The sequence below is a fragment of the Patella vulgata genome, chromosome 7 (assembly GCF_932274485.2).
Source record: "Patella vulgata chromosome 7, xgPatVulg1.2, whole genome shotgun sequence".
Taxonomy (NCBI): domain Eukaryota; kingdom Metazoa; phylum Mollusca; class Gastropoda; family Patellidae; genus Patella; species Patella vulgata.
Window position 1 is genome coordinate 22,876,275 of NC_065885.2, and position 11,049 is coordinate 22,887,323.

An 11,049-nucleotide genomic window follows, 5' to 3' on the forward strand; every position below is an offset into this window, starting at 1 on the left:
TTGGCAAAGTTAACAGTTGAAAAACTATACGAATACAAAAATAGGGGCTGTGCGGTATGTGTTAAAAATACACATAAGTAGTAAACACATAGCAGTGGTTATAACGTCAATTTTAAACACACTCCCAAATAAAGCGTCCCACACTACCATTAATTACTGGACTAAAAAAATAACTATTCTTGAATATTCCAATATTACTTTCCAATCTATTAATCCGTAAATATCACCATTGACAAATACGTATATATTATACATGTAACAGAAGCATTATTCGATTTAGTTTATCAGTTTTCAAAAGATAGTGTCTTTTTATGCTGTGGTTTTCAAAATCATATCATGTGTTTTGTATGAATTTGGTAGTTTTTCAATCAGTATTTTTAAGATTATGACATACAGTATTCGAAACCATTGATACTAACTTATGCTAGCGACATACAGGTGTTTTATATCCTCTTTAATATGAACCACATGAGGAATAACCTTTGTAGCTGGCTACACGGTAAATGGGTTGTGCTAAAACAGGTGGGAAGGTTAGAGTTGAAGCTAGAGATATGTGAATATAAAAGATATAAAACACCTGGATATGGACCCAGACTTGCACTTGCTTCCCCGGATCCTCTATTTATAGCGAACTTTTACCCCTTCCCATCTTTCACACGGCAATTTGTGTTGACTTTTTTTTTTATCTAGATGTAAACAAAAAGTAAAAAGACATAAATTAGCAAAATCGACTACTAAATTGGCGGTACTACCTACAGAGTTCCTTGACCAGGTCTAGGAGAACTGTACAGGTCATCCCCTAATATTTTATCAGATGATTGTGCCATATTAGACTGTTCGTGGTAATCGAGAATAAAATTATTGGTATGTTAAAAAATAATGTTATGGGCACGGGGATAATTACTAGTCTGATCCATTTAGAAAAATCATGAGTTGTCCCCCTTTTCAAGCTGGCTCGGCATATCTTTTAGAAAAGGGATTTAGCTCCGTTAAGAATGACAACCCAATGCAGTTTCATGGGAAAATGCTTTTGTCAACAAATCAAACGTACATCCACAATTTGATGAGAATTCGGTACTTTCAATAAAATGACAAGTTTCGCTCTTTAATCTTATTATTATATAAATGTCAACTTTATTTAGGTTCATTTGGTTATTTTGGTGCCTTTTGATTGTCACATAAAAACAACTGACTGTCAAACTCCGGAAGGCTTGATAATTTATTTCATCGTCTAAACTTTGACAAAAACATAATTTCTATTTTCATTGTAAAAAAAAATATTATGAAATGTTAGATTAAAACACCAAATGCATTGAAATCAAATAAAACTATTAAAAGGTCCAACACCCGAGTTACATCGTTACAATATCTATGTACGGAAAGTTAAGTTTGAAAGACTCGAGATTTATTTAACATAAAATATATCATCAACAAGGAAATCTGTAGGATGGACAAAAGCCTCAATACCCTTATGTCTTAATCTCCAACATTCGCCGTGTTTCTTTTGTACTGGATCCGACCTGTTGACTAGTGTTGCTACTGCTGCGGCTAACATAGATTTATCTTTTTTCAACTCCAGTAGTCCAACCAATGTATCTGCTTCCGTCACTTTTATACGCCGAAGGCTCATACTTCTGTTGTGGAACTGACCTTAAAATTGATGGGAAAAACTAAAATCATGAAAATATTTGTTAAAGTAAAATACCAAGCTTCCTAAATAAAAATTCGACGACGTACTTTTTCTTTAAGGGAAAAGGGTTTAAGATGATACGGTTAATAACTTCCATTTCGAAGTTAATTACGCTGTTTTATCAGATCTAAGTTAAATAACCATGTTAAAAATGGGTGTCAGTTGACTTTCATTTGCTATCACATCAGCATTTAAACCAAAAATATCGGCTATTGAATGCAAGGGTTCGATCTCGGTGTTAAAAATAGACTTGTGGAAGATGAGCTGACTATATAGTTTAACTGAACGCCTGAAACTAATCAGGAATTTGGACTCAGATTAATCCAATGGTCTTAAAGCAAACTGGCCATGCTTTGGCAGACTGAAGCCTAGGTCAGTGCCACGAGATTTATTGACCCAACAGCTACAGCCTCTCTTCATATAAATCCGACCCAGTCTGTCACACATTGGGGTCTAAATGGGTTCAGAGGATACCAATTAAATTGTACATTATACAAATTCTACATAATTGATCTATTGTGAACCGTATTTAAACATAATTTAAACATAATTTACCTATGATACCAGTAGACGAAGACGAGGCGTGACCTTCATGACGTATTTCTACATTAATGTAATCGTCACCAATTCGTGTATGTTCATTATGTGTCCTCCGCAGAACCTCCACTTCTATTCCTTTATCAAACATGAATCTTACTAGTTCCTTTCGCGGATCTATAATTAGCCAAGCGCGTTTTACACGTATTTCTAACTTTGTTTTCCATTGGTAGTCCGCATCATGTGAATGGATGACGTCATGTGTAATAAAGAACTTTTGGTCATCTATAATTATAGCGGTTTCCTTGATGTAAACTCTTTTAGTTCCACGTGTTGTTAATTTCACACCGCTTTTAAGTTTAACATTTACTGTTATACCTGTACAGAAAAAAGAGGATCATAAATAACTGTAAACTCATTTGTCAGCTAAATCCCTAACTCAATATTTCCCATAATATTCAAAATTAAAAACACGAATTAGAATTCAATATTGGTCTATGTTGATGTTGTTATCTTGTCGTGAAAATATAGGATTCTAATATCCAATATTTAAGACGCAATTAACATTTTATAATCTGTATACGAATCGTGTATTCAACGGTTTCGGGTACCATTTTGTAATAAACCAATAAAAACACCCTACAAGACAATATGGAAGTAATTAATTAAGGCTGATTCATAAACGACAAAATACTAATGGACTATGCAGGCGTAAACGACCGCGGTTCAATTTGTACTGTTTAAGTATTTTACCGAACATGTTTCAAAAATTGAATATAAATCACATTACCGAACGTTTTTCAAAAATTGAATATAAATCACTTTACATACATTCATATTACATTAATATGTGCTTTTAGATCCATTTTCGTCTATTTCAAGGTTAAAACAATAGAGCCATACACCCTTTAATGTAATGTGTTTCAGTGTTTCGTTATCGTAGTTCTATATTTGAGTTTACTTTCAAAGAGGTAGGCTACTTTAGAGTTTTGTTCGCAAACAAAGTTAAATTTTAAAGTTAAGCTGACTTAGCTTCTATTTAGTGGGTCTTGCTGTTGATATATTTGAATATGATATTTTATTTTTCAACTAATAATATGAACCGAAGACATCTGATGGAAATACAAAAACACAAAGAGAAATCTTCAAACGGACGACATGAATTGTATAATGAATTCTAGGATTACTCTTTAGTAACCCAACTAACCTGAAAATGGATCGTGGAAGAGTGTATATATTTCATCTTTATTACCAATGTCAAAACAAAATGGAAAATCTAAACCATTGATGCCAATCATAAAATGTGGGTCACCTCCTCCTGTAATTAAAAACCCCAGAAAAGAACTTTAATAAAATCTTTGCACATTAGCCACAATCGAGACTAGATTTTCAGAACTATTACAGACTTAATGGAACAATTCAATCAGTTTTATACGTAACTGAAAACATCTTCTTTCTATCCTAATGAACTATCACTGCGTGTTCATAGTTTTCTATCATTTTGAGGGACCTTGTTTCGGGTTAAGGCGGAGCTCCTATGTTCTTTGGGTTATATGCCAGATTCTTATTAAAATTAATAAATTTGTAAAGCCTTAGTATAATTCTTTTTTTTAAATTGAAATTGCTGTGATGATTCCTAATATCGGCATTTTATAATAAATGATCACCTGCCCCGGTCTCACTTACCTCCTCCCCATCCACCTCCACCTCCTCCTCCCCAATATCTTGGGGGTGGGGGTGGCCGAGTAGGGCGTGGCTTTGGAGCTGAAAGAAAGATAACACCATGTAACAAACATTACATATAGACTTATGTATTATTTCCAAGAGAAGCGTTTGTGTCAGTTGATCTACACAATTTATTTCGAGGTTAAAGATTGGAATGAAAACTAACTTACTTGGAGCAGGGGTTCGAGCCTGGAGTTCGTTCATATCCTCTTCATAGGCTTTCCACGCACCATCTAAGTTGGAACCAACCACCATTGATGTTACCGGTGTAACAAAACCGTACTACATATACAATAAGAAAAGAAATATAGTGGAATCTGTCACTTCTGACATCGTATGGGATCATTAAAATATGCCGGATTACACAGCATGACGGAATACTCAATACGGGAAGTATTAATACGTTTGGTGGTTGAGCTGTTCTAACCAACCCGAATAAATAACACCTGATCAAACTATCAACTCATAACATAAAGCCGGTATTGGACTTGTCACATGTGTGTGCATTTTACAAAGATTACAATAGGCTTAGTATCCGGTCATTATAAATGCGTAGCCATTGATCATATATTGGAAACTAGAAACTAACCAGATGATAAAATATGAAATAGCTTACTTTCTGGGCTAACATCCTAACTCGATCATAGTTCATATTCCTCTCAGAAGCTGACTCTTCAGCTACAGCCGCCTTTAAATTTTCTTTTATGAATAGAAAAGCCCACATTCTTTCTATGATATTACCCAGAGAAGCGACAGATGTAAGATCAACAGGACTGTTCATAGTTGAATGTGGGGAATCGGACTGTAATGTAAAGTCAACTGGGCCATTAATCGAATTGGCACGGATATCAAGAACTGTTCCTGTATCATCAATCTGACCAGCAAACACCAATTCCGTTCCGGATATGTAATCATCGTTGAGATTCTGTGTAATAGTGTTATTGATACTACCATTTATGGACTTGATGGTAATGTCCTGGAGGAGGGCAGATGAAACTTCTTTATAGAATCCTGACATTTGGGAAGATGCTCTAGAATCTTCGAAAATGCGTCGAGCTAGTCCACCGCTATTGTATGACAATCTGTACATAAAATTCCAATCAGATTCTGAAATACAAAGGGAAAACCAAATTTCTGTCGTTGCAACTTTATTTTCAAAATTATGTTTTGGAACGGGGCGGTGAGAGGGGAATCTCAAACAATTTTCCCTGTAGATTGTTTGCAATGCTTTTGTGTTTATGGCAATGACTATACGTAACATTAAAAGATTAAGTATAATTGCTTCCTCTTAGGTAGGTAACCCGACAATTATTGTTTTTCGTATATATATTTAATAATAATTTCCTCTTTATTTCTTATGTGTCTAATTTGTCCACTGAGCTTTCTTTTTGACCACTTGCACTGGATATGCATTGGAGAAATACTAACTTGTGATTGGGCTGACACTATAAGATGTACGGTGACTTATGTTTAGTTTTACCTGCGCCGACAGCCATGCTATAAATAGGTATCTTGTCTTTGTTGACTTTATCAACTTCCTTAAGTATGTCCTTAGGACTGGTAATGTGTGCTTGAGCTATTCCATCAGAAATAAAAAATATCATCGGTACTCCCTCGCCTCTTTGCTTTTTGAGATAGTGTATGGCGTGTGGAATAATCTTTGCTAAATCGGTATCTGAAAATGAAATGGACAGAAGATAAGTGGGTTTTTCTGATACTAATATCTGTTATTATTTTGTATGCAATGTCCAAACAGCAAGGATTTTTTTTTATTGTACTGTCAAAGTACACAATCTGATTAAAACACAGATCCTATTTCGTTTCGTTTTTTATAGTTTAAAATTTCGTTTTACTTGTCTTTACTACACCATAAGGATCTGAAAGAGTTGTTGTATAACCCGCGTTCTGGATGATGTGGGGATATTAGCCAATGAAACGGCCTGTTACGGCGAGTTTTTGGCGTGAGGCGCTCGGAGCTATGGGTAACCCATCAGAAACATCAACGTTGATTGATTTATCAAATGTCTGACGTCATAAGGTAAAAACCACTACAACCGGTCTTCATGTAGTAGAGGCCATCGAAAGTATAAAAAAACGAAACGAAATAATAGATCTATATTTTAATCAGATTGAATGTGTCGCTAGTTGACATCCGCATAAATAATCTTATTTTCAGACATGCGCTCCTGCTCACGCGTGAATTATGTCTGGCCATCCGCATTTCAAATTAAATATTTTAAGGTTAAAGATCAAAGAAATCTCAGAGTACTTTTGTGCAAAAAAAGATATTATGGTGGCGTGGGACTGGGGATGTTGGCCTAGTTTCTGACTTTTTAAAGTCTCAATGGCAGTGTGTAAGATATAAATTGCTACTTACAACCTCCCGTTCTAAGGTTTCTGACGTAATTCTGGGCTTTTGAAATAACACCCTTTGTCGCTTGTTGTAAGTTTGTACTCCATGTTTTTGTTGAGCTCTGTAAAGTCATCATGTTGAAATGATCTTTTTCATTAAGTTGACCAATAATCAACCTCATGGCATCTTTTAGTTGACCTAGTTTGTAATCACTCATAGAAGCACTGATGTCTAACAGAAATAGAATATCTCGTGGGAACTCTTCTTCTATCATCGGTGCAAAGAAATGGATGAAATATCCGTCCAACACCTGGAATAAAACAAACATTTTACTTAACCAATTAAATATTAATGTAAAGATATAATAAGATGAAATGAAATGGAGTTTAAAAGAGGTAAATCGCTAATATTTGGGACCTAGAAATTGACGCAAATGGGTCGCAACGCATATAATAATGTAATATGCATCTATATAAACTGATTTACATTCAATCGTTTCTGTTTTTACTGTAATTTATAATCAGTTAGGTTCGGCGAAATACGCCAGAAGTCTCAATCGAATGGCAATCTCTAGCGTTTGGTTATTCCAGTCTACTTTAAAGTCCTACTGTTCTGCACCAACCTGGATAATGTAGACAACCTGGATATTAATGAAGACAACAAATTTTGCCCATAAAACTACTTTTGTAGTAAATTGGTCGATGCTTTGATGAAAATAGTAATGACATAAAGAGTCATAAAATTATTGGATCCTTATCTGTAAAATGGATTTTAAAACTTACGTAAGCTTCGCCACCTGAAAAATCACGTTCAACATCGTAATGGACGACAAATTTGCCAGCGACGCCATTTTCGCCTTGTTGTGTGGTACTTGGAGTAAAGTTGATAAGAGCACTTTTAGAAGTTGGTCGGTCTATCGTAGTCAATTGATTCTTTCCTAGAATTAGTAAAATACACAAAATTTCAATAAATGGTTAAAGGAGAGGGTGAACATTAAATTAGGATCTGTAATGTAATGAGTAACATGATCCCATTCCCAGGTCTATCCTTAACTAAAAGAGAGAGAGAGAGAGAGAGAGAGAGAGAGTGTGTGTGTGGGGGGGGGGGGTAACGTCCACTCGACATAAACTGACTTTAGGGGTCTTTAGCAGTGGAAGAAAACAGTGGGTCCCCGAGAAAACCAACGATTTTGGACAGACGACACAACTCTTTGTCACTTACAACCGGGGAATCGAAACCACGCCAGATGACTCAATGACATCCTTAAATAAAGTAGTATAAATATACCGTACCTCGGAGAAACTATCCGCCGTCTTTTTAAAATTAAAGAAAGTAACGTACTCCCATAATACGTTCATTTTCAATTGTAATACGCTAGAGGTTCTCGTCAGTTTATTTATCTCTCTGTTTCCGGAAGCAAAATTACCTTTGGTTTCAATGCTCATTACATCATTGGTGATTGGTGGAATGGACACATACTTTAAATCTCGGACCTCCTGAATGGATACTTTCACTTGAAGGTCGCGAACCGGCTGTCGAGGATTTATGTAAATTTCATGCTCGTAGCTGCCAAGGCGTCGTTCTAGAACCTCTTGGTACGTCAGATTAAAAGTGACTTTGGACTCAGGAGCAACTGCAACCGCTACTTTAAACTTATTGAATTCATTTGGTCTGAAATATGTACGTGGAAATGAAATGAAATGGGGTTTAACGTTCTGAGGCCAGTTAACTAAGATAAAATCCAAATTTTAGTGATTTGATTGGATAATATTATATTGATTTTAGTGCCTAACCAATCAAATTTGATGTATCTACTAAAATTTGGATTTTATCTTTAGTTGAAATTTGGATTTTATCTTTAGTTAAAATTTTGAGAAACAGGGCCCTGCTGTTTAGCTCCGACTGGGATAATGAACACGGGTATACGCCATGCAGTGTTCTGTTAGGGAAATGTTGCCCGGACAGCGGCGCTACGACTTCCTCTTATATTGAATTTCAATGTGTATTGGGGACCTCGGTTTTTCGTCCCATCCGAACGACTAGACAGCTATCCTTGTCAGATCCGCCGTCCTGCACCACTGACAAGGAAACACGACACCAGAGCTGATTTTTCAACAACGTTAATTGATATCAATCATTTGCGATTCAAACTTACTAAATTTGTATTTCATTACCTTTTTATTATTATTATTAATTCTCTGTTCGGTTTGAAGTTTAATTTTAGCTACTGCGATTGATTAAAATCATTGTTGATCAATTCAAAATAATAACTTACTTAACCGAAATATGTCCAGCAGTTTTTCCTTCTTCTATGTGTCTATCATATTCCTTTTGTGCAGATTTTCTGTCCTTAACTTTACCATAGTAGATATTTCCACCAATATCCCTAATTTAAATTGACAGAATTTAATCAGGTGGGTTCTTGCTATTTATTTCAAATGTCTTTAAATATTATCATTTACGGGAAGTAAACGGTAGGATAATGCAAGGTAAGAGTGTTCTAAAATCTGAAATGTAAGTCCATGTGCTCGACCTAGAATCCAATGAAAGATTTTAAGATTAATAGATAATATTAGTACAAAGTATCCTGAACCGTATGTCGTGTTTGTCGGGAGAGTGCCGTTGGTTGTATATCAACTGTTTGGAACTGATGATAATCGATTTTCATGGGATTGCAACAATAATTTATCGGTTCTACTATTGTACGAGGAGAAGAATTTCCTAGACATGATCTACCGGGGTAACGGTGCGGGGGGGGGGGGGGTGTCATTGGTGAGTGGTCTAGGTTGCGCCGTTTCAATTCTTGCCAGAAGAGTTGATTATGTTAAGCTCCGATGAAGAGTTTATTATTAAAGAACACTGAAGACCATCTTACTGTTTCCGCTACACCATATATCATCCCCGTTTTAACTGCTTATATATAAATGTGTACATATTAAATTCTTTAAATTTATAATATATTTTTTTGTTTGTCACAAGTCTTCTCAACTTACATAGTAAAATTAGATATAAAAGCTGAACTTGGTATATCCACATCAAAAACAGTTTCTCGTGTCGTATTAGCAGGATTGGCTATTCTACTAGTTATCAAGGTAGTCGCAAAGCGAAACTTAATGTCCGACAAAATGTGTAGTGAATAAATTGTAGGACCCTGAAAATAAAACACCACCCAACTTAATAATATAACCAACAACCGACATTGTATTTGATAAACTCTATTCAATATGATTTTTGCAGGTATCATGTTTGTCTTCTACAATCTTTATGCATATCACAATTATGGTAATTACATTCATATATTGTTGGATTACAATCATGTATCAACGGATTACACTCAAGGATTGGTGGATTATAATCATGCACTGACGGATTACAACCATACACAGATGGATTGCAAATTGTTTTATCATATGCAGATTACAATAGTGTACAGGAGGAATACAATTGTATATAAGCGAATTACACTCATGAAAAGCCGGATTACAGTCGTCGATTAAATACAATCTTAGACAAATTTAGTCTTATAAAGATCTCAAATTGTTAATCGCCCAGACATTGTAATCCTGTATATTTACTGTGAACAGATTTAGAATTGCAATAGAAAGATTACAATTATGTATGACACATGTTATAGATCATTTACAAACATATACACGAATCTAATCATTTTCAAGTGGTTCCCCCTTGTTAGTGATGCAGGACGGAGGGCCTGGGCAGGACAGCTGTCTAGTCGTTCGGATTGAACGAAAAATCGAGGTCCCATGTACACGTTGGCGTACACGTAAAAGATCCCTTGACAGTTGTTATTCGATATGTGAGTAGGCCGTAGTGCCGCTGTCCAGGCAAAATTTCCCTCATAACCCACTGCATGGCGTATACCCGTCTTCGTTAGCCCAGTTTGGAGCATAACAGTAGGACGTTAAACCCCACTTCATTTCATTTCATTTATAATCATGTTCACCTTAGACAGATTACAATCGTATCCACCATAGACTGATTACATATTTGATCATTAAGGACAGATTGTGAACTTATATATACAAACATTTTAAATACATACCTCATCGCCAGTGCCATTGTCTTGTGCTTCCCCAGAAAGAATAGAAATAAACAATAACGCAGAAAAGTAGACAATTTTCAATCGCGCCATTTTTCTTCTAATCAGATTCTAGAAGTTAACATTTGCAGATATGATACGTCTGCAACAATGACATGTTGATGTGTCTGTCTCTCTGTGTAAGTGTCTAAATTTTAGTGAAATTGATGACCTTGGGATGGCTGACTACCGTTTCTGTTTCCGGTTATTAAATTGATGTAACATCACATTAATGAGTCGACTCCGCTGTACTTATATTTGATACTTTGATGATGTTATAGATATACTCCCACGATGTTCGTCCAATAATCTTATTTTATGTCTTTGTAAGAAACACTTTCACCTGGAATTTGCGTTTAATTTCATAGTAACTGCTTTGGGCATTTATCTAATCGTTTTACAATTTGTACTAAAGAGTTACATCCTCACAGCCCAACTGTTGCGATAAACCCAGCCCTATCGACAAGGAAATGCTGGTTTTCTCAAAAGAAAAGCTTTTAACATGGAGTTGACCGGTTTAGGATATCAATTTTTTGTAATCAAATGATTGACAAAATGGTTAGACCACTTACATGTATCGTAATTTTGAACTACATTTTATAAGAAAAATATCAAAAGTGAATTCGAAATAAGAATAGGCCCTGATAA

General features: G+C 35.4%; 1 protein-coding gene across 1 annotated transcript; it reads right to left on the bottom strand.

Moving 5' to 3' along the window:
- Positions 1–1,205: 1,205 nt before the first annotated feature.
- LOC126828225 (inter-alpha-trypsin inhibitor heavy chain H3) lies at positions 1,206–10,554 on the bottom strand. Its single transcript, XM_050557873.2, has 13 exons — positions 10,366–10,554; positions 9,299–9,456; positions 8,581–8,691; positions 7,732–7,976; positions 7,088–7,242; positions 6,330–6,615; positions 5,433–5,627; positions 4,569–5,059; positions 4,123–4,234; positions 3,914–3,991; positions 3,435–3,545; positions 2,246–2,605; positions 1,206–1,650 (listed from the first exon to the last, which is right to left on the bottom strand). The coding sequence occupies exons 1-13, from the start codon at positions 10,453–10,455 to the stop codon at positions 1,406–1,408; spliced, it is 2,637 nt and encodes an 878-aa protein (XP_050413830.1). The 5' UTR covers positions 10,456–10,554; the 3' UTR covers positions 1,206–1,405.
- Positions 10,555–11,049: the final 495 nt, after the last annotated feature.

Bases quoted from the DNA above. Each gene is read 5' to 3' on its own strand.
- LOC126828225 (XM_050557873.2), bottom strand. From the start codon at position 10,455: ATGGCGCGATTGAAAATTGTCTACTTTTCTGCGTTATTGTTTATTTCT. The intron at 9,457-10,365 runs GTATGTATTTAA...TTTTATTTTCAG, and splicing joins ACAATGGCACTGGCGATGAG to GGTCCTACAATTTATTCACT. The intron at 5,628-6,329 runs GTAAGTAGCAAT...TTTCATTTTCAG, and splicing joins AAACCTTAGAACGGGAGGTT to ATACCGATTTAGCAAAGATT.